We start from the raw sequence: 23,259 nt of genomic DNA on the forward strand, positions 1-23,259 counted from the left end.
TTCATTGGTGTCATTAATTTTTTTTTAAATAACTGCATTTTTACAAACCTTTTATTTTATATAGATGCCTTTGTGGAAAACACATGAAGTTCCAATTGTGCAAGATTTGGTTTCTTCCTTTTTAAGTTTATACATGAGATGTTTACTGTGTGCAAGGGAACTGTGGCAAGATTTATTTCCAAAAATACTGTGTGAAAGTAACTTTTACTTTGAGTACTATTTAATTGAGCTAGTTTTTACTTGTACTTGAGTATTTTATGTATGACTTACTTACAATCAAGTAGCATTACTTCTACTTGAGTAGGATATATCGGTACTCTTTACACCTCTGGTTTTCTCTCAGGAACCTAAAAACAAATGTTAAATTGAAGTCTTCACTCTAACACACATCATGGATAAGACGTCTGTTTAAAGAAGAATAACCTTTGAAATGATGATTGATCACAGAGCTGCTCTATTCTGAGCAGCCATTGTTCATACAAGACGTTATCAAAAGATGTTTATTTCCTCCTTTGTACAACTTGAAGATGTCACGTCGAACCTTAATATAATAAATAAGAAGTCCTATCAAACTGCTGGAGAGGGTTTTTACACAAAAAAGATGGCTGTAGTAAAGGAAAGGAGCAAACAATGAAGGGGCAAAAGCCCAGGAAAAGGTGTAATTTGAATATGTACACAAAGATACAGAAAAACTGGCCTGGTTGTTCCTCATCCATCACAAGTGCAGAATTGTTTTTTTTAATGTTACAGTACAGAGAAGGTGAAACTGAGGTAAATTGTCTTTCCTTAAAAAAAAAAAACTGCTGAAAATGTTCAGTGTTCACCTTCATGTCCATTCCTAACCACACAGGTGGTTTGAGGAGTTACACAATTCTAGTTCCAAACAGAAAAAGGCAACATACAAGTTAAACAGCACCACCAACAAACACCAGACTCTCCCAGCAGGCTCCGCTCCCTGCTCCAGTTCTGTCACTTCTCCTGCAGGTCAACTGTTTTAGGGCCCTCACATCTCATTGGGGCCTTTCATGCCTGAGTCCTTGGCTGAAACTGGCGACGCCACCATGGGCAGGATGCACTGTGATGACTCACAGTAACCATTCACACCTGGGGGACCAGGAGGCCCGGGAACACCTGGAACACCTGGAGTACCCCGCGGACCCCTCTCACCATCACGGCCATCGGAACCATAACCTGCTCGCCCGGCCTGACCTGAAGAAGGAGCATAGAAAGGATTGCATAAAACTGTCTTTTAATTTACAATGATTTATGAAAAAAAAAATAAAAAATCTTCCTTTAATACACATGGTTGTTTTTTCGTTTGTTTTTTACAAAGCATTTTTATAATTTTTCCATATTCAAATTTTTTCCTTTATAGTATGTGACGTTGCTTTGAAATTTGAGCTGTTGTTTTGGTTGGTTTTGAATAACAAATACTTTGAGTTTGGCTCATCAGTGGTTTTAACTAAACAAATACTTGCAAATAGAAGAAAAAATATCCAGCAGTGAATAAAACTATTTAGTATATTTTGTGTTCTCAGGATGTTCAGGACCACCTAATAATAATGCTTTGGATTTTATATAACACTTTATCACATACACTCAAAGCACTTTACAGAACTAAGGCATTATTCTTTCACTCCACACGTAGTGGTGGTAAGCTACTTTTGCTGCCACAGCTGCCCTGGGGCAGACTGACCACCACCAACACTCACTCACTACCTTCATACTAGGCAATGTGAAGTGCCTTGTCCAAGGACACAATGACAGACATCATTGGATTGACTGTCCCCCACTGTGGCACCTGGAATTCTCAGTGGTCTCCCATCCACCTACTAACCAGGCCCAGACCTGCTTAGCCTCAGAGATCTAACGAGATCAGGCAAACACAGGCTGGTATGGCCACATTTAACACATAAAGACACATTTTCAAATCCAAAATGCTTAAAAAAGAATTTAAGTTAAACGCGTGAAAAGAGTTTTGATGAGACATGTTATAATGTTATTTAAAATAGTAAGCTCTGCATAGACCAGGAAAGCCTCCAGTAAAGGATCGAACATTTAAATTATGTGGTTTACATATGAATATTTTTAACTTGTGTGGATTTATTCAATTCTTTTTTTGACCTTCCGAGCCACGTCAAATCTTCATCTTGATTTTATCTCAAATTGTGGATGTTTTTACACAATATTTCATAATTGATTACGAATCTAGACAATAATTTATTGTTCATGTTTTCCCTTAAAGATGAACTATCGTGCATCCACCTGGTAGACCCATGGCACCAGGCTCTCCCTTCGGTCCTCTTGTTGTGAGTCCTCTGTCTCCTCTGTCACCCTGGTCACCTGCACACAGTGAAAGCAATCACTACCGACTGGAAACAGGCTCACACTTTAGAGCTTATCTGCTGTGTAATTACAATGATTGATCCTGGAGGAGAAATAGGTTAAGAACGCTTCATCCCTGGATTGCACTCAATACATTTACAGATTTACTGCATCCTGCAGCTTGTGTCAGACAAAAGCAACCATTTTAAAATATCATATTCAAACATATTTGGAGAGTGAAACTGAATGCAAATAGATTTTTTTCTTTCTGTTTGTAAGAAAATGCCTGACAGTTCTGAATCAGAACCCACGATCTTTGTATTCATCACAGCTGAAAGAGGAAATAAAAAAAAAACATGCTTAACCACTTCCTCTCCAGGATTTCTCTTTGCTCCCAATGTTTGTGTTGAAATTGAATTAAAAAGCTTCCACTTCTTCAGTTACTAGTTACATGGTGTACAGCTACCATCACATAATTCTGCCCTAAACTCAGTTACTGTTACTTTGCTACAACGTGCTTTAATCTGAAGGTGCACACAGTGCAGCTCTGCACAAAGCTTGATAATTAGCAAGCTAGGCACTTGTGTCACAGCACCATTATTGTATTGCCGGCGCCATCACCAAAATAGCGACGCCAGATCACTGCGGAGCAAAATTTGTGAAAGTTATGCGCCACTTTTTTGCGCAATTTGCCCCGTTTTCAACCGCTCTGGGATTCAGTTGACATGGAGCCCATAAGTAACCATAAGGCATGGCTGTGTTTGAAATTGCATATTAACGTACAACACACTCAACGAGTATATACTGTCTACTATATATGATTAGTATGATTAGGAGCATTAGGATGATGCTGAAGTAAACTTCCAAGTTTCCCAAGATGCATTTTGAACCTACAACGACAAAAACCTGAAGCACACTGAGGCTAAATATCTGTTATTTTGCCACCTTTAAAAGTTCTGAAACCATTTTAAGTGAGAAAGTGACCAAGCAGAATATGAACATGTGCTCATTTGATCCATTGGAAACACATTTCATTCCAACATTTCAGAGATTGAACAACTGACTAAACTTCTGGTTAACTTCAAAACAAGAGCCCTATTTACAAAAGCGTTAAAAACTAATAGAAGCTGCTTTTGTTTTGAAAAGGGGATGCATGTTTTCCTTTTAGCTTGAAGCCATTCCACTCGCAATGCATCATGGGTCTGTTAAGTATGACTAGTGTGTCCACCATGCATACTTAAAAAATGTACTGATATAGTATACATCTGGGTATTTCTGACATTCTCAATCTTTCTATACTATCTAATTGGAACGCATTAAGTGGTCTATTCTCCCGTCTGGACTTGAGCCATTTTTTTCAGTCCAGGTTCCTGACACGCTCACCCGTGCGTAAGAAGCCAAAAAGTGCGTAGTCTGTGAATGAAGGCTTGCTGAAGGAAAGGAGGTGGTGATGTTATTTTTTGGGGTGTCTATAAATCACAAAACATGGAGTTTTCCCAACGCTTGTAAATGTCATTGAAATCCGTGAAAATTATGAAGTTGACTTTTAATTTGAAATTCCTTCGTTGATAAACAATGTAACAGGTTTATTTGATCAGATTATTGCACTGTGAGGATCGGCCGCATTCTGTCCGAGTTACAGTTAAAATCGCTCTCCTTGATCATCATCATCATCATCTATGCACATTACATCACATCGTCATCATCATCATCATCATCATCTGTCATTAATATTTCACTTATTTACTCTTGTAGTGCGAGCAAAGTGTGGCTTTAAGTTGAGTTGTACACAGTGTTACAATAATTTAATCAGCCAGTTTGTAACAAGCAGCAACACACACACACACACTCACACACACACACACACACACAGACAGACACACACACATAGCTGATAGGCTCCACAACGCACGGGTAAAATAAAATGAAATGTAACACATTTTGTCCAGTCTTGAACTGGTAAATGTGAACATGTTAGTAACGCTGATGGTCAATCCTTTGGCGTGCTTATGTGACTCCCTCCACCGCTGTGACAACGTGTCAGTGTCACTTTGAATAGATTCTTTTCGGGAATCTCTTCTGCAATATTATGTAACTAAGTCCATATTTCTAGTGCAATATAATGTTTCACCTTATCGGGGAGCTGCACTTATTCTAGGGTTAGAAGCGCGTAGGAGGAAAATGATTTACTTAGCACACCAGAGAATGCGTGTAAAGCCAGATTTGAATGGGAACACCCATATTTCAGGGACGCTCCACCCAGAGTGCTTAACTGGGATGAAGGCGCGCAGCGACTGACTTAAGTACAAGGGATAAACAGTGCGCAGCCAAAAACAGCGTCATTCTATGTAACTGCGTAACAAGAATTGACTTATTGAGCCAGAGCTGGGTAACAGGACTTGGCTTGACCAGGCCTCCCAACTAGGAGGAGTTAGAGTCATAACTTGGCAGAGGGTAACACCCGATGTAAGAGCACCAGCACCAAGCTCACCTTAGTAGTGTAATGCACTGAATAACTTATAGTATGAATAATATTGTCATTTAATATAAAAGTGTTTGTGGCGCAATACAAAATAGTGACGCAGTGGCACGTGACGCAAAGTTGTGGCACATTTCTTTTTGGCATGAGTAGTGGTGCAGTGATGCATCACGCAACATTCACAAAAAAGTGACGCAACCAGTTATAATTACAGTCTCCTTGAAAACAGGTGTGAACACATTTAAAGCATGTATTACTGCGACCCTCAAGGACCAGAATGTAAGACTTTTCATATGATACATTTCCTTCCTCCAACAGGCAAAATGTGTTGTTTTTATACAAATTCAGATTACTGTATACATGTTTCAATGGTACTCATAGGAATAAAATTAGCTTGTTAATGAAATTAATATTGTTAATCATCTAAAATAGAATGAAAGCTTTACATTCCCAATATTTTAGAATGCCTGCATGACACGTTTATCCTAACTTTATTAAAAACTTCTATTAAAGCTCCCCCAACATTAAAAAGAACATTTGTAACTAGTTGCTAGCTGTGGAGTAACTCATGTTCGTTCATTCATGTTATTAGGCTCCACACACAACTTAATGGAAGAACTGCAAAGAACTTCCACACCAGATCTCACCTTTGATACCCTTACGCCCGATAACACCAGGTGGACCCTTCAGACCAGGAAGACCTCGTGATCCTGTGTGGCCAGGAAAACCATTCTCTCCAACAGGCCCTGGGGGTCCAGGAAGGCCCGGGGGACCGGGAAGTCCAGTGATGCCTGAATCAGGTCTGCTCAAGCTGGCTGCTAGCTGGGCCAGCTGCTCTGTGACACACAAGGTGAGTTTTCGCTGAGACTCAAAAACACGATTAACCTCTGGATCTGATCTTATACATTTCATGTAAATAGATTGAGAACAACCATGTGACTTTTTCTGCTGCATTTCAACAATGTAAAATTTATGGAAAAAAGGTAAAAATTCTAACCATTCTTTTTTAAAACTCTTTTTTAAAACTTTTAAAATTAACATAAAATGTGCAATCACGTATTTTATAATGGGGGGGAATTACGTTGCCATCCCTGTCATGATGCCCCCGCCCCACAGTATTAGAACCACTGAGTTAAAGTAATTGGATGAATGTATAAATGGATGGGTGGATGCATGTCTTTTATTTAACGAGTTGTCAGGGATCAGGTGGTTAGCTATGTGGTAATATCTTTTATTCTAGAAGTCAGTGGTTTCATTCCCAATAAAAAAAAATCATACATGGCAACTCTTAAGATTCTTTTGGTGGATAAAAAGTTAAATGGATGAACGTCATTTGTATTGTGCTTTATGTCTGTAAATTTAAAATGGTATTTTCAGGCTCGTTAAGGCATTGTCCAGAAATAAAATATATTGCCAGTAAACAGATGGAAGATGGGTTTGAACCAGACAACATAAAAATCCTACATGGCTCAATGGTTGTCCACACCTCTGTGTGAGACAAGTGTTAACAGTAATGCTAATGTGTGTAACTATAGAAAGTGTTTTTGAAGCGAGGGGAATGTTAAACACAGCAAACCCTTACCTTGCATCACCCTCATGCAGACTTGCCTGATGTGTGTATCTGTTGGAGATTTTCCCTGTGAAAACACAGATTGTTCAGTGTTGAGCTGAGGACAACCATGGCTCAGGTGGTACAGGGGTCGTCCTTTGATCGAGAGGTTGGGGATTCGATCCCGGTCTATACAGATCTATGTGTTGAAGTGTCCTTGGGCAAGACACTGAACCCCAAGTTGCTCCCAGTGGTCGACTAGCGCCTTGCATGGCAGCTCTGTTCCATTGATGTGTGAACTAAGTGTGAATGACCTGATATGTAAAGCACTTTGTGACCTCAGTCTGTGAAAGGTGCTATAGAAATAAACATTATTTACTTACTTACTTACTTACAACATTGCATGGAGTGAGATCCTTAGAAAAGCAAATATATATAAATACATAAAGGCAGCATCTAAAACAATCTACTGATGTGAAGCTGAAATGAATTGAAAGCTAAACACCCACTCACCGCTGGTCCCTGCCTTCCTGGCAGACCTGGGACTCCCCTGTCACCCTGCATGCCTCGTGGTCCTGGTTGGCCTACTTTGCCCTCTTTTCCCTGCATTCCTCTGCTGCCTTCAGGTCCTTTGTTACCCGTCTCTCCTGGAGGGCCGCTCTGTGAACAACACAAGCAAACTCTTTTTACACTCGTGGCTTTAAATTTAAATAACTGCGTGACTCCTGTTAGATCGAAACAAGAGGGGTGTATTCTTAATTAGATAACACAGATTTAGTGTTTCCATACCGATCCTTTCTCTCCTGGTTCTCCTTCATCACCCTGAAAAAAAAAGTCGCAAGCATTATTTCATTATAAAATAAATACAGAGGGTTTAGTATTATTTTCCCAATTTTCTCTATTTTACCAAGACTGTCTACCATAGCCATCTTTGTTTTCAAAAATGTAAATTTAGTAAAAAGCAATTACAGACAGTGCACTGCCTCAGCACCACTTACAACATCTCCTCTGTCTCCTGGTGTTCCTTCGTCTCCAGCAGAGCCCTGAGATGAATACAAACAGTAGATTTTATACAACTTATCATTAGTAATTAGTAATCAGTACTAGCTTGTAATCTTTAAATCGACCAAATGTACCTGTTCTCCATTTGGGCCGTCAAGACCAACTGCACCCTGGGGAGAAAGATATTTATGTTTATTTTATAGATTTTTTTTTTTTTTCTTTTTCTGTAGCATTAAACATGTAGTCATGATAAAGTAATAAAGAAAAAATTAACATTGGTAATAGTTTCCACCAGATGGCAGCAAAACTCAACGGAATGTAATGACAGCCAAATGAATCCAAAGTCACACTCATGGAGGTAAGCTATATGTTTCCTATATTGTCCTGTGAAGCAATGATTTTGAACCACCAACCCTTGGACAAACCCAGATACTGCTGCACAAAGAACTGCAAAAGCACCTGTTCCTCTAAAGCAGTGGTGGTAGAAGCTGATCAGTAAAGGCTCATGATCAACTTAAAATATTAAAAGAAAACACTAGAAACTAAGGTGAAATCCTGAATGATGAGCCAAATAATTCTGTAAGAGAATCACAACTTTGCTTCACCTTTACAGTTTCTCCAGTGTTTGGTCAAACCAGCAGTTTTAATGATCTATGTCATGTGTAATGAAATAAAATAAAATAAAAGTCAATAATGTCACTTTGGTTTGGTAATTTTGGAAAAATATTTTTTTTTACCAGTTTAATAAAGAAATCTTTGCACTTTTTAGAGACTGGTGTTATGATAAAACTTAAATGATGAAACATATATAACTGACATAATTTTGTAAAGGCAGTTTTTGCTATTGAAATACTATTAAAGACTGAACATTACTTTAACTCTTCTTAAAGGTAAATGAAAATGTTGGGTTAATGTTACATACTATGTATTACATAGATATAGATAACATACATGCTGTATCCACCTTATTCCTAGGGATGCTACTGTACATATAGTGATTGAACACAACCTCCAGTGTTGTGGAAGAAGTAGGTGGTCTTAATCAATAATTATTGAAGTTCTTTTTAAGTTAGTGCTTAATAACTGGCTATGCAAATCTGGCTATTTTAAAAACATTGTTACAATAGTAAACATTCATTGTTTAGCACACCATAACCTGCTAACGTACTTCTTATTCCTCTATACATTCTTCTATTCCATGCTCTCTTTTCTTGTCGAACTGTATCTACTAATGGCCATTTGTTGATATAAAAATACTTTTATTTATTACCTATCTTCAGTTAAATTAAGTATTTGTTTGTCTGTTAGAAGTATTACCTCAAAATAACAATCTTTTTGAAATGCAACTTAAATCGGGTTGCTTCCTCAATTACCCCACCGAGTTTTGTTCGGATTGGATCCAGATTGTGCATTTCATTAAAGGCACACTGTGTAACTTTTGGCCACTAGGGGCGCTAGACTGATAACTTTCACGCAAGCACCCCTAGTGGCCACAAGCGCTGCAGCACTGTCGCAAAAATCAACCAAGTCAATCGGTCCAGCCTCCCTTCATCTTCTGATTGTGTATGCAGACAGTAGTTGACCTGTAACTTCGGGATAAGGATTGGCTCTAAGGGCTGGGATGCGAAGAGGGGCTGGGCTTGCTCCACGGCTACAGTCTATGGGCTGGAGGAGCAGCCGCCCTCCTCGCCCCACCGTCTCCTCTAAACTTACATAGTCGGTATTTCAAGAGGGAACTGTCAAATACTGTATATTAGCCTGAGGAATCATTTAAAATAACTCATATGGGTCAACTCTTTAGGTCAAAAAGTCCACGGTGTGCCTTTAAGATTAAAAAGTTAAAATAAAAAAAAAAAAACGGGAGTGCAAATATATTTCCACTTATTGTTTCATTATTAATGGAGATATACATTTCTTATTTGCCTTGAAAGCACAAACCTCAAACCTGCACTTGTTAAAGGTTTGCACTCTCTGAGTCCTTCTGTTTATTGCAAGTCTATTTCTTTGGCCTTTTGTATTCCTTGGCTGTTCAATGCCTTGCCTCATTAAATAAAGGTTTACCACTAAAAACAGTTACATGTATTTGTTGATTGCAAGTGTTTGGACTGTATCCAGAAGTTAAGCTGATGCTCAGTGTGTACAGGAAAACTTTTAAAACACGACATTGCTTTAAACGCTTGAAGCAATAAAAAAAACCCTCTGTTTGCAGGTACTTTTGAGCGAGTAAATGTAGTTCCATGTGGGTAGAAAACCCTACAATGTAACAATCATATGATGTTCACTACATTTGTCTCTTGTTGGTGCTGATAGATACACAATGTGCTGAGCAAGCTTTATTACAATAGGCCTCATTTTGATATCAGTGGGCCTGTTCTACATTATTTTCAAATGGATGTAATGAACATGAATGTATACCGACAGCTTTATTCAGTCACATGACTCATGTATATGTGACTATACTAGAATTTAACATTCTTGTGTACCTTTTTTATGTGACTAATTAGTTGTGTGCCTTACCCTGTCTCCTTTCTGACCACGATAACCAGCAGGACCAGGAAGTCCAGGAAGGCCGGGATCCCCTTTGCCTCCCTATTAAACACAAGCTTATGGTAAACACACCGTACACACACAGATACGCACACACAAATACACACACACACACACACACACACACACACACACACACACACACACACACACACACACACACACACACACACACACACAGATACACACACGCACACAGACACACACACACACACACACACAGATACAGACACGCACACACACACAGACACACACACACACACACACACACACAGATACACACACACACACACACCAGAGACCTCTTACTATCTAATGAAAAAAAGTTTCCCTGCTTCACTTCATGTGATGAGTGAGGCTGGATGGCTTGGATGTTTCTGTGATATTTGGGTATGTGGGCATTCCTGGGGAACAGAGATTTCTTTCAGGGCTTCTCAGCTTCCTTTCCTGCCCCAAATCCCCCCTGAGCCACAGAAAATACCTGTAACAAGAGGCCATTCATGTCCCCTCACTGGTGAATTAGAAACTTAGTTGAAGGGAAAGCGGTTTATACCTTCGACTCTTTAACGAGATACTCAGCCCGAAGAACAAAGACCGCTCAATGCAAAGACTTGTATATCTAAACTTGATGTATATTGTATGTAAATGAGTGGGAATGAGAGGCTTTTTAAAAATCAATTTAAAGGCAGCATATGCATTAAAAAAAAACTCTTTAAAAGCACATATGTGGGCTTCAACATGTTTAACTATTTCACATCACTCCAACTGGTTTGATGATGAGGTTCAAGCATCTTTACAAACTTATCTGTTTTAAAGGGGACATATCCTGCTAAATCCACTTTTTTAGCCCTTAAATGCATTCTGTTGTATATTTAGAGTGCTTAGAAGTACAGAAAAAATCAAATTAGTCTCTTCAGGTGCTCCGTAGATATCTTTATATTCTGTTTTGCTCATATTTTTCAATCTGTTTCGATTTTTCTATTCTCTATTACGTTTTTTGAACTATTACATCACAGTATTTGCAGCGGAACTGCCAAATTAGTACATCAACTCCAGGTCCAACACTTCGAGCAATCCGCCATTTTTATTTCTCGCTTTTATTTTGTAGTCCAAGCTCAAGGATGCCGAAGTTACGAGAGGATAAGTCAAAATGTTTGGTTGTTGGATGCAGTAACCCACAAGCTTCATTACAACGTCTCCCAGCATCAGAACCTTTTCAAAGTGCCTGGTTGAGTTTTGTTTTTCACAGAAATGTACCCACATCTGTGGGTAAGGTCATTTTTGTGTGCGCGAAGCACTTCAAGGATGACCGCTTCGCTAGTATAAAGAAGGATTTGCCGAAAGACTTTGTCTTATTGAGGGTTCAATTCCTTCTATCTTTGGAGACGACGAACAGAGCACTTCGGTAAGCTGTAAATAACGCTAAAAAGTGTGATGATAAGACGTCCCTGTCATTGTTTTGTTAGCATTAGCAGTTGCACCGTCTTCATATGTTAGCGCTGTGTGCTCGTTTTAGATCCTTGATGATATGGCCTACGTGATTTAATTTAAGTCTAAAGTTTTCATTAGTCATTTCATTTTGCCATTTTTGTCTTTGAAAAGACTGTATTAAAATGCATTTTGTGACGTTAGCTTGGCGCTAGCGTTAGCTCGGTGCTTGTGTTAGCTCACTTGTTAGGGTTCTGCAGGTTCATCATCTTCATTTTTATCTCGCTCCGCCAGGTCAGACTCTGGCTAAAACATGTAAGGCTGGATGGACAAGTCTTCTGTTGTTGACATTTTGTAAATAACCTCTGAATAAAAAGTTTCTGCGCCGCTACATAGCCGTATCTCTTCTATCAAACTACAAAAATGGCCGAGCAGGGTGGAGTTGAACCGAGTGTCACCTGAAGAGGGGGCGGGGTATGGAGTGTCTCATTTGCATTTAAAGAGACAGCACCAAAATGAGTTGATCTCAGAAGCACATCAGAAAAGGGTAGAAAAGGGGTGGAGCTATAATAATGAGGAATTCAGACCCCAGCATTGCAGTTCCACTTTATATAGACCACAACTGTATGATTTATATGTAAAAAGGAAGGATTTAAAACCATGATATGTCCCCTTTAAGGGGTCTTCCCTGTTCAGCTGGAAGGCAAGTGTGGCTCTGCAGTAAGATGGATTTTCAAATTCTGATTTCTCATTTCCTGTTAAGTGCAACGTTGATATCCTTCAGAATACCAACGTAACGTCTAAGGAACTTGACGACACGTAACTAAGCGTGAAGGCATCAGAATCTCTGGGACTATAAATACAAAAAAGTCCTGATGTGACGAAAATATAATATGTGAACGGTGATTGGCTGAAATCTCCAAAATGGCATTGCCCACATATTAAGTTATATTCTGTGATCAAAGGCTAAAAGTTGTTATCAGTGACTCCTAAGACAATTCTGATAAATATATTTTGGTTATAATTTGTATTAAATGTAGGCTAGGAATATGTTTCAAGAATGTATGTTATAGAGGTTGCATTACCGCTCACAGAAAGAAACACATTTTCTACAATGTAAGGGTCTCATATTGAGCCCGTACCTGTAAATGACCACAAACATCACCAGTAAAAGGAAAGTCTCAGTATACTTCACATATATTATGGATTTTGAGAGGTCTTACTCTGGCTCCTGGTAATCCTGGAGGCCCATCAGGTCCTCTCACGCCACGTGCGCCCTATAATAAGAATGAAATATTTAATAGACACACTTTCTATCATGATGATAATTTGATTAGAGGAAACGTTATTCTATCATTAATTTAGTCTACACAACCTGTAATCTGAATTCAGCTCCCATGCTGTAAGTCTATGTAAAGCACAACAACAAGCTAGCATTTATGCACAGTACAGTATATAGTGCCAATATCACCTGAGAACATCAGGGATATCATATGGATAGAATTGCATGTGAGGGTGGCACTGAGTATTTTTGGGGGGATTTTTTTCTCCAGTTCTTTCAGAAGCATATGTTGAGACGTCAGACACTGAAGTTGGACGAGAAGGCCTGGTTTGCTATCTTTGAATAATTCCAAAGGAGTTCCATGTCTTGGGAACTGGTGCTCAATCGTGTTGGAACAAGAAGGGACCGTCTCCAAATTATTATGTCATCCAAAATCTAATGGTGTGTTGAAGCATTAAAGGGCACATGACACCAGTTTTGACATTGTGTGTTTTTAACACCATCTTATTCTATGGAAAGAATCATGCTGATATCTGGCAATAAAAGTGCCAAATGAGGCTCAGTTGGTTTATAATCTCTAAGTTAACATCATATTTTCTATTTCTGTTGAAATCCAGCAGTCTGACTGTGACGTCAGCTCAGGAATCCTCAGCTTACAATACGTTCAAAGCACAAAAAAGTTGGATTTATGGAGAAATTCACTTTAAAAATGATTCTCCTTCATGCTCAGGTTAATCTAAGCATGAGTTCCAGATAGACATTCCACTTAAAGGATTCATTCAGCCTTATCTATATGAACTAGAGGAAGGACAATGACACCATTCTCCTTAGTAATTAGTCAGAGCGATCCATGGCTGCCTATTTCCTTCCAACCTGGCAACATACGAGTGCGTAGCTCTGGGGGATGCAAAATCCGGAACCCACACTGTCACCTGTGGGGTCCCCCAGGGCTCCGTACTCGGTCCAACCCTCTTCACCATCTACACCATCTGGGTCATGTCGTCAGCAGGCATGGAATTAATTTCCATTGCAATGCTGACGACACACATCTATATTTCAAAGTCACTCCCTCCTGCCCCCCTCTGCCACAGCTGCCTGCCTCAGCTCCTGCCTGGAGGAGATAGGGGCGTGGATGAGTCAAAACTTCCTGCAGCTATATGGCTCAAAAACAGAAGCCATTCAAACTGGAACCCCTCATCAACTCTGCTCCTCCCCAATCACCTCTGTTTTATTTTCTGGACACACCATTCCCCTCTCTCCCTCTGTCACAAATCTGGGGGTTAAATGTGACCCCCACCTTACCTTCAACAGTCATGTCACCTCCATCTGCAAAATTGCATTCTTTCACCTCCATAATATCTCCAAACTGTGCCCCTCCCTCTCCCTTCCTGCTGCAGAGAAGCTAGTCCACGCCTTTGTCTCCTCCAGGCTGGATTACTGTAATGCACTCCTCATAGGGATCCCTGGCAGGAGCCTCCAAAAGCTCCAGTATGTTCAGAACAGTGCTGCCAGGGTCCTGATGACGGTGCGAAAACGCGAGCACATCACCCCCATCCTCCGTACACTGCACTGGCTCCTCATTCAGTCCCGCGTAGAATATAAGATCTTCCTGCACACCCATCACTGTCTGCACGGTGCAGCCCCCACTTAACTCACTGAACTGCTCACACCACACAACTTAACTAGGACCCGGTCAGGTCAACAACACCGTCTGGTCATGCTCAGGACACGGCTCAAAACAATGGGCAACGGGGCCTTTGAAGCTGCTGCCCCCGCCTGTGGAACACCCTCCCAGACCACCTCAGGGCCCCACAAACAGTGGTTGCTTTTAAGAAAAGACTTAAATATCACCTTTTTACACAAGCTTATTTTAACAGTTAATGCCTCTTTTTAGTCTTTTTAGAGGTTTGGTAAAGTGCATTACAAATAAAATGTATTATTATTATTATTGTTATTTTTACTATTATTATTATACACACTCCACATAGCTGCTGCTCAACAACGCTTCATAGTTTATACAGCAGTGATGCTCTTACACATTGAGATACATGTTACAGACAGAGCAGAGTCTGCGTGCGACTCTTCAACTTTAAAAGGCAATAAAAGGATAATTGGTCCATTTACAGATTTTTTAATTTCTAACAAGCATTGGTCCAAACTGAGGTCACATGTTCAAAACTCTTAACACAGTCTGCATGTCCATCATGATCTCAGCTCAACAGTTCCTGTCATCCCCAGAAGTGTTTCTCACCAACAAAACACTTTTTCAACCACAACACTCATTTTGAAAACACACACTGTCACTCTGAGCACACTGAACTACAAAATACTAACAAAAAAGAGGATTACATGAAATATATATGATCTTTCAATTTTGAATGACTTTTGTCAGGTAAATCAGTATTTTGTTATAAAATAAGATCTTTGCACTTTAATGGTTCTAAATTATCTTATATGCTGTAATATACAGTATAGCAACAAGACTGAATCAGGAATGTAGTCATTTACAGTGATCAAAAACATTTGTGCTTTCACACGAGTACTTTAGGACCTTACGAAAAATATAAAGATTACTGTAAACAGAAAAATGCAGAAATCAGAATAGTCTTTTCGGTCTTCCTCTCCTTCCTCCTCATCCTCCCCTGGCCGCTCTTCTCTCTCTAGCCTCACCCTCTACTCTTTGATCCAAACTTAGCTTAGTCCAAGGAAAAAGAATCAGAATCCACTCCTTAGTTTCTAATGAGACCAAAAACTGATTGCCTGAATTGGTTTTCAGCTATCAACTATACTCAGCTGTGTTTGGAATGGCATTATCGTTTCATTTGGTTTTGTTGTCAATATGTTTGATGTAATTTTCTATTTTAAGACATTCCCCTTGTGTTTTCCCCCCAATCATTCTGTTTTGATTGTGTTTTGAACAAAGTGTGTTAGCATTTGAAAAATGTGCTGTAAAAGTTTAGTGTCTAGCAGATGATAAACTACTAGTGACTGAGAAAAGAGTTCATGAATATTGGTGACTGTGGTCAATAAATGCATGTAGTGTGAAAGCAATGAAAAGTCATTCACAGTTTAATCCACATTGATTGAGAGTTTTGCATACTGTGTTAAAAGTTTTGAACATGTGACTTCAGTTTCAACCAAACGGGAAAAAAAAAAAAAAAAACTAATACATTTTTTCAGCAAAAATCTTCAAATAACAACCATTAAAACATTTTGGGCCAAACTTGACTTTTTAAGCATTTTTCCCTGTTCAGGCAGATCAATCATGTTTTTCAGTTGATAAATCTAATAATGACAAACAGTCCATCTCAGCATCCCCTTGACATTCAGCTTTATCGTTCTCCATAGACACGACCAGAGTTGAATTTTGAGCCCAGTGATGATAACATCATTAATCCAGCTCCTCCACTCGGCTCTCCAAGCAGGCTCTCCTCTTCTCCTTCTCTGCCTTCTGGACCTGTAGCTCTTTTGCCTTTTCCACCAACTGGATCACTAACAACTGTTTGGATGCAGTTGCTAGTGATTAGCTCTTTCCTCTGCTATTGTTAGCATGTTAGCGATGAGCTCTACTTTGCCCTACTATGGTACAATGATATTGCGAATGGCTCATTAAATCGCTCAATACCAGTTTTCCTTTGCTCTTGTTAAAGTGTACATGTTGACCATGTTGTTATGCTTGTTTACAGACACACATGACAATGTGGCCCGGTCGGTAATGCCACACACAAAATGGCCACTAGCATTGCTTTAATTATTAAAAAGAAAACACACAAACAAAACTAACTATGAAACATTGTTGCTTCATTATGATTTAATCCAAATAAATCCTATTGTCAAAATGTTTAACCTCCCATTTTATATACAGTACAAGGGATGAAAGGGAAGATTAAGAGGCATTTTTCTTTTGTGTACATTTTTATAAGGATAATACAGATTAATGGATCTTAGAGACTTACTGGTCCACCTCTGGGTCCAACAGGTCCCACCTCTCCCTGCTCGCCTCGCTCGCCCTGAAAGGAGATTTTACATTAGAATTTTTTTTTAAACTGACCATGCTTCATTGTTTAGATTGTCAACACTTCACTCACTTTAAGTAAACCATAATCCAGTAATAATAGTCATACTATGCTGAAAGTAACACAGACCACCTGAAATTTTTCCCTCCGTTTAAACAAACCTGTTTTCCTGGTGATCCCATCAGTCCAACAACTCCTGGATCTCCTGGGCTACCCTGATGACACAAAGTGACAAATAAGAGAAGTATTTCCCCTCAGTAAACAGTTGTATTGTCATGGATTTCTCTTAACCTGTGGTCCATAACACATTAATCAAATTAAGACGTTGTAATCTTTTCTTCTTCTATATGTACCTCTGAACCAGCATGTCCTTTTTGGCCATAGGAGCCTGGCACGCCCTACATAAAGAAACACAGAAGGTCAGCATTTGGGAAAGTAAGAAAGTTGACATCATGCAGGCTTTGACAAGACAGATACTCACAGGGAGGCCTTGAGGGCCAGGATCACCTGGAGCCCCGTTTTTACCCAGAAGACCCTGAATCAAAACAATATCTGCGTTAGAAAACACTTTGGAAATCCAAAGTGTCAAATTTATTATCAAACAAACAAAAATAAGTTTTATTTTCCCAACTCGAAACACTTTTATCTTGATTGCATTAACTGTAATAAAGGATCAGAAAAGGCTGGTTTGAGCATACTTTAGAGCCTGGTAACCCGGGTATTCCCTCACGACCATCTGGACCAGGAAGTCCCTGATGACATAAAGGTGGAATTTGTAATTATTTGTAAAAATACAATGAATATTAATATGCAATAACTGTGACGGACACATTATAGTACTTTTAATTTGTTTCTCACAGGTTAACAGCGCCTTACATCAAAATATCATCAAAAAAATAACATGTTTGGATGAAAAAAGGAAAACAAAACATTTGGAAGATACAGGCTAGTGGTGATTCACAAAAATAGAACAATGGAAGTCAATATGAGAGGGTCTAAAACTAATTTTAATAAGGGAAGAACATTTAAAAGTGCTCACAGGCTCTCCTTTTGGTCCTGGTACTCCTCTGATTCCTGATGAGCCGAGCTCCCCCTGTAAAATGAAGAATGATGTGTTATTAGTACAGAAATACAACTCATTTAAACAAGCTTTCCATTAAGAATAACAGGACCAATAAGTGTCAGGTTGGCCCCTTAAACATTGGGATACTGTGTGTATTTATGTTGTACCTGAGCTCCTGCTGGCCCAGGCTCACCGATGGCCCCTCTCTGACCTGGATCGCCCTGAAACATTTCAGTTTTCATCAGCTCCCATTCATCAGAAAAACAAACCAAAGCCAACAAAAGGGATAATGAGTCCTTAACTCACAGGAGCTCCAAGAATTCCTTGAGGACCCCCATCTCCTGGCTTTCCTCTTGGTCCCTGTTTGAGGGTACACAAAAAGAAAGCGTTTGCCAAACTTAAAAAAAAGAAAAATATCAAAAACTTCTCAAAGTAAGTTCTACTTCGAGCAGCTATCCTAATCCACTGCCTTCAGTGCAGTAACAAAGCATTTGTTAATTACAACAATGTATAAATCATGACCAGCCACATGTCCAAATAACCCTTAAGAATTTTCTTTCATAAAGTTAAGGGTTTTTTTCTGTGTGTTCAACCCCACATCATCTATCTCTTGTGTGTCGTGTAGGTGTTCTCACCCTGTCACCTTTGGAACCAATTATTCCTGGGAGGCCTCTTGGTCCGCCTTGGCCCTAAAATTACTCAGCGGACAGAGAAAGATTGAAAGGTTAGGCTGTTGAACTCATTAGTTGTTGATTTTCTTTACTCTAAAGTGACAGATATTATTTAATGGTAAATATTTTACTGGTAGTCCTTGAGCTCCAACATCCCCAGATAATCCTTGGTCACCCTCTTCACCCTGAAAAAACAATGTAACATCACTTGCTTCACCTTTGATCATTAACTATTTATTATTTGTTTGTTTGTTTAATTTACAATGCATCATTAGGGTCATGAAGGCTCACCTTATGTCCTTGTCTTCCTGGCTCACCCGACTCGCCCTTAATCCCTTTATGGCCCTATGATGGGGAAGAACTTATTAAACGTCTTCAACAAAGACGATAAATTAAATATTTATTGTAAAGCAACACATAAAGTAATTGTGATTCAACTGTAACTCACTTTCATGCCAGGGAGACCAGCATGCCCATGCAGACCTGAGGGGCAGGCATTGGGACACTGAAAAGAAAAACAGCCTATTTAAGCTCATGGGAGAGCCCTGCCACTAGGAGGCTTCACTGAAAGTAATGCTTCATATTAACCACTAAGTGTAAAACAATAGCATCTGACTTTCAACACAAGAGGTAAAAAACAGTGTTTTACAGAACTGTTTAAGCAGCTAAATTTAATCGAAGCTCATCACAGCAACCCAATGTTTCAATGACTCATGAGGCAAATTCAAAAATACATGAAAAGCTAGCACAACACAAAGCACATAGTTATGCTTTTGTTAAAAATGCAAATGAACACAACACACATGCAATTTAAAGAACACAGACTTTTTTCAATAAAATGATTATTGATTTTTTTTTTTTTAGTTTTACTTTTCTTTTTTGGGCCTGATTTAACCAAATCTCAAACAAAGAGCCCAAAATTGGACGCACGCCCAAAATACATTGCATCTGTTATTTGTTCAAATGTCTCATGTGATTACGTAAGTGTTGTGTACGAGCCCCCCTGGCACCCGTTGTGACTGTGGCTTTTATGACAGTATTACATCAGAGCTTCGACGGAGTTTACGGCACGCAGAGTGTGCTAGTGTGTTTGTGTGAAGCACAATAAAGTTTTCAGCAGTTAACGGGTTGCAGTCCGTAAATTACTTACACAACACTAAGATTCCCTGTGCATGTGACCAAGGGCAAAAAAGAACCTAAACTATTTAAAAGAGGGTTTGCATGTTTATGCATACATATCATGGGAGGCTATCAATGAGATAGTTAATGCTGTGTGAAAAAAAACAGACAAAGTGTAGAAATGGTGGCCAGATGAGAAGTTGAAGAAATGGAAAGAATTGCTTAAAAGAAATGTTTGAATAATATTTGAATAATTTATTCCAAAAAGAATATATATCAAAAAATATATCCATTTGTTTTGCTTATGTCTCCCCCTCCAACAGTGCAGCCATCTGTGAGTAAAGCTGTGAGGTAGATTTGATAACTCACATTGTGGGCGCTAAGTGGATCTATTTGCATATCCTCCTCCCAATAGTTTGCGTGTTCTTGCAGAAATGCCCAGATTAGATATGTATTGGAAGCAAACACAATCAGATCACTTGCAGTCATCAGTGCGCCCAGTTAGTACATCAAATGCAACAGGTGTTTGTACACGCTGTCAAGTTATGCACATTTTTATGCACACAAATCAGGCCCATAATGTTTCTGGTAGACAAAATGTGTAACTCCATGTTTCATGTTACTCAAATTATCTTGTCATTTCCGATGTCCAAATGTTTAAATGCTAAATACAAATATAAGAAAGGCAACAATTGGTTGCAGTGAAATATAACAAATCTCACAAAACCTGCAAATTTTCCATTAAGTAGAAGTAACTTCATCTACTTACCAGGTCCTCGCCTTGATACACAGCTGGAGGTCCCTAGAAAAGAAAGTGTGTGAGCTAAAAACCTCCTTATGTGTCTTTCACTTGATTTACTACTGCACTGTGTGGTAATGATTCCCATTCCCCATTTGGAACAGGAGATCAACATATACACATCCAGAACCTACTACATTTGAATTCATATTAACTTAACTTCACTGATGATTTTTATCAGCAGTGTTGTTCTGCAGTAATATTTACCCGAGGACCAACAGCACCAGGGAGACCGACTTGACCTCTTTTTCCTCTTGCTCCCTATGACAAATAAAATACATGAAACACATAAAGAAATCCTTGTTGAAACAGTCTTCAATCAGTCAATTACATCAATGTTAAAATTATATCACAACCCACAAATTAGTGACCATTGGCGAATTATCACTGGTATACTCACAGGGGGCCCAACTTTTCCCAGTTCACCTGGTAGTCCATCTGTTCCAGGAATGCCCTGATTGAACAACATCAAATGATACTTGGCCCATTGATATACTTGTAACACATCAAACCTGATCATAGTTTTCTTAAACTAAGTATTCTAGAAAGAACTCATAGCTACAGCTAAAAAAAAAAAAAAGTAGCTTTACTGTAAAAATATATCAGTGGTACACTAAGCAGGTTAAGATACAGTTAGAAGTCAGAATAAGGACAAATAATGGACAAAGGATGTTTCAGAGGGAGCTGCCAGGATGACTCATTGTGGCAACCTGTAATGGGAACAGCCAATAGATGAAGTGGGTGTATAGAATAGGCTAATAACTGTTTCATTTTAATAAAACTTCCCAATTGTTTTTCTTGCTGTGAAAAACATTTTGCTTCTCACATACATATTGATCTATTATTCTGTGCTGATCAATAGCATACGCCTTGTGTCGTCTTTTTAATATATATATATATATATATGTTTATCTACCACCAAAGCCTGTATGTTCTGTCTGTTCATGTTCTCTTTACTAATGTAACTTATTCAGTCACTATTCCACCACAGTATCTAGCTTGAAAGTTGGTTTCAATTTATGACAACATTAAACAAAAGAAACCAAAAAGCCACTGAAGTATCTTATTCATTGATCTCATATTGAACATAGCATAGCTATTACTCACATCAAGTCCATCAGGTCCTACACCCTGTTGAAACATGAACGTACATTCAGAGTCAAACTCTTTAAGAAAAATCAACAACATATAAGGACACCAAAACAAAGTCTGCACTTACAGGCTCCCCAGCAGGCCCACGCAGCCCAGCTTCCCCCTGAAAACCAAAAGGAGAAGCAACAGATTGTCACACGTGCTGCTGCTTCTAGGCCTTTATTCTGAAAACCAACTTCATCCCTGGGTAGTCTGTGAAACCTTTACTCCTGCTACCTGCTCACATGTGTCTCATCTGTTCATTTACTCTCTCTGGATTGAAGCTTTAGCACTCCCTCTGCCACCACTCAGTTACCAGATTGTTTACGTTCTCCATGACCAGCATTCCAGCGTTCTTCCCTGTGTCTAGGCTGATCCTGCCATGTTTTTTCTGGATTCTACCCTCTGGATAATCTCTCGTCTGGTCGGAATGATCACCTGTGTATGAACCTCGTCTCTGCTTAAACCTATTGTACTGTTGCCCCCGCTGACTGTCTAACTGTGTGCCAGAGCCATGGCTTGGATTACAGTTTTATATCATACTCCGGTGTCTGAGTCTGCTATTGGGTCGAGCTTTCTGACTTCCTCCTCACACTTAATAAAGACTTCTCAAACAATACAAAAATAAATAAATGAAATTCATTTAATTTTGACAGAACTTACTTTTAGTCCTTTTGGGCCAACTGGACCCATATCACCAGGAGGTCCAACTGGTCCCTGTGGAAACAACACAAGTAAAAGAAATGTTAGACAGTTTTTAGAAGCTTCATGTTTTCCCTAACTACAACTGTACAGTCTTCATGTATTACAGATGTTCTTCTACACTTGTGTTATACTAAGGGTCACCAACCTTCACAGGTACTGTATAGTTTAAAGGGCTACCAGTGAGAAAAGCACTTCTTTAATCCTACATTTTCACTTTAATTAGAGGGTCAGATAATAAGGAAGACTAACAGTAACTTAAAAAAGTAGGAAATGTTGAGGTTTCAAGTACATGCAACACTTTTTTCTCCTAATTTATACAATTGTTTCATTTCCATTAAATTTGATAGAAATACCACCTTCCATTTTTTTAAATATATCTTATATATTATATTATATATAACATATCACTGACCATACACTAGATCTGCACTGCTTAAAAACATCTGTTAGTGAAAAAACCCTTTAAAGATTAATTTAATAGCAGTATTTAACTTTACTAAGTACTATCTCTCACATGTATGCATATTTGTGAGTTTAAATCTGGGAATGTAAATCAGATTTTAGAAGACTAGAGCTTCTGATGGCACCTCACATGGTCCATGTGGGCTACCTGGTGCCCACAGGCACCATGTTGGTGACCCCTATGTAAGACATTGGGTATGCCTATCTCACATCAGCCATGAAGATGCAGGTACAAGAGTCTGTCACCTCAGTGCGTCCAGAATAATATTTCTGCGATGGCCTAGAATTGGATTAACAAATGATCATTTTACTGGTTTTGTAAACTTTATTCATTGATTAATGAATTACTTTTTCTCTATCCTCATGATCTATACAGACAAGAACACTGAGACATACTGAATTTTACAGGAAAATATAGGTATGCCTACACCAACTAACCAAACATACATGTGACAGTAAACTGAAATACCAGCTAATAGGGCACGGTGACACTTGAAGTGGCCAGTCAAATTATAGATATGTCACTACCTTACAGTGCACCCTAATGCCTTGGTTGTGATGTGTTTAAGGTAATAAAACAAAGTTTCTTGAATTCTGATGTTATTTCATGAGAATATCGAAGTACTGTATTAGATATGCAGGTCTAAGTTGTCACAATTTTCATAAACTTTTTTTAGGGAT

The 23,259-nt window shown here is 38.9% G+C and overlaps 1 protein-coding gene and 1 pseudogene across 1 annotated transcript in view; both read right to left on the minus strand.

Annotated features, from left to right (window-relative positions):
* Positions 1-486: 486 nt before the first annotated feature.
* Positions 487-23,259, minus strand: part of col9a1a (collagen, type IX, alpha 1a) — a 29,467-nt gene continuing 6,694 nt past the window's right edge. The window contains exons 5-32 of the mRNA XM_028460806.1: positions 22,075-22,128; positions 21,500-21,535; positions 21,388-21,411; positions 20,681-20,734; positions 20,488-20,541; positions 20,251-20,283; positions 18,811-18,867; positions 18,654-18,707; positions 18,494-18,547; positions 18,327-18,380; positions 17,998-18,051; positions 17,859-17,912; positions 17,668-17,721; positions 17,327-17,380; positions 17,110-17,163; positions 16,982-17,026; positions 16,790-16,843; positions 16,569-16,622; positions 12,554-12,607; positions 9,873-9,944; positions 7,490-7,525; positions 7,352-7,396; positions 7,143-7,175; positions 6,867-7,013; positions 6,387-6,441; positions 5,452-5,640; positions 2,266-2,343; positions 487-1,209 (exon numbers count right to left, since the gene is read on the minus strand). Coding sequence (XP_028316607.1) covers positions 1,004-1,209; positions 2,266-2,343; positions 5,452-5,640; positions 6,387-6,441; positions 6,867-7,013; positions 7,143-7,175; positions 7,352-7,396; positions 7,490-7,525; positions 9,873-9,944; positions 12,554-12,607; positions 16,569-16,622; positions 16,790-16,843; positions 16,982-17,026; positions 17,110-17,163; positions 17,327-17,380; positions 17,668-17,721; positions 17,859-17,912; positions 17,998-18,051; positions 18,327-18,380; positions 18,494-18,547; positions 18,654-18,707; positions 18,811-18,867; positions 20,251-20,283; positions 20,488-20,541; positions 20,681-20,734; positions 21,388-21,411; positions 21,500-21,535; positions 22,075-22,128 — 1,812 coding nt within the window. The 3' untranslated portion in view covers positions 487-1,003. The remainder of the gene's footprint in view (positions 1,210-2,265; positions 2,344-5,451; positions 5,641-6,386; positions 6,442-6,866; positions 7,014-7,142; positions 7,176-7,351; positions 7,397-7,489; positions 7,526-9,872; positions 9,945-12,553; positions 12,608-16,568; positions 16,623-16,789; positions 16,844-16,981; positions 17,027-17,109; positions 17,164-17,326; positions 17,381-17,667; positions 17,722-17,858; positions 17,913-17,997; positions 18,052-18,326; positions 18,381-18,493; positions 18,548-18,653; positions 18,708-18,810; positions 18,868-20,250; positions 20,284-20,487; positions 20,542-20,680; positions 20,735-21,387; positions 21,412-21,499; positions 21,536-22,074; positions 22,129-23,259) is intronic.
* LOC114472715 (uncharacterized) lies at positions 1,790-1,907 on the minus strand (annotated as a pseudogene).

The sequence above is a fragment of the Gouania willdenowi genome, chromosome 1, assembly GCF_900634775.1.
Source record: "Gouania willdenowi chromosome 1, fGouWil2.1, whole genome shotgun sequence".
NCBI lineage: Eukaryota > Metazoa > Chordata > Actinopteri > Blenniiformes > Gobiesocidae > Gouania > Gouania willdenowi.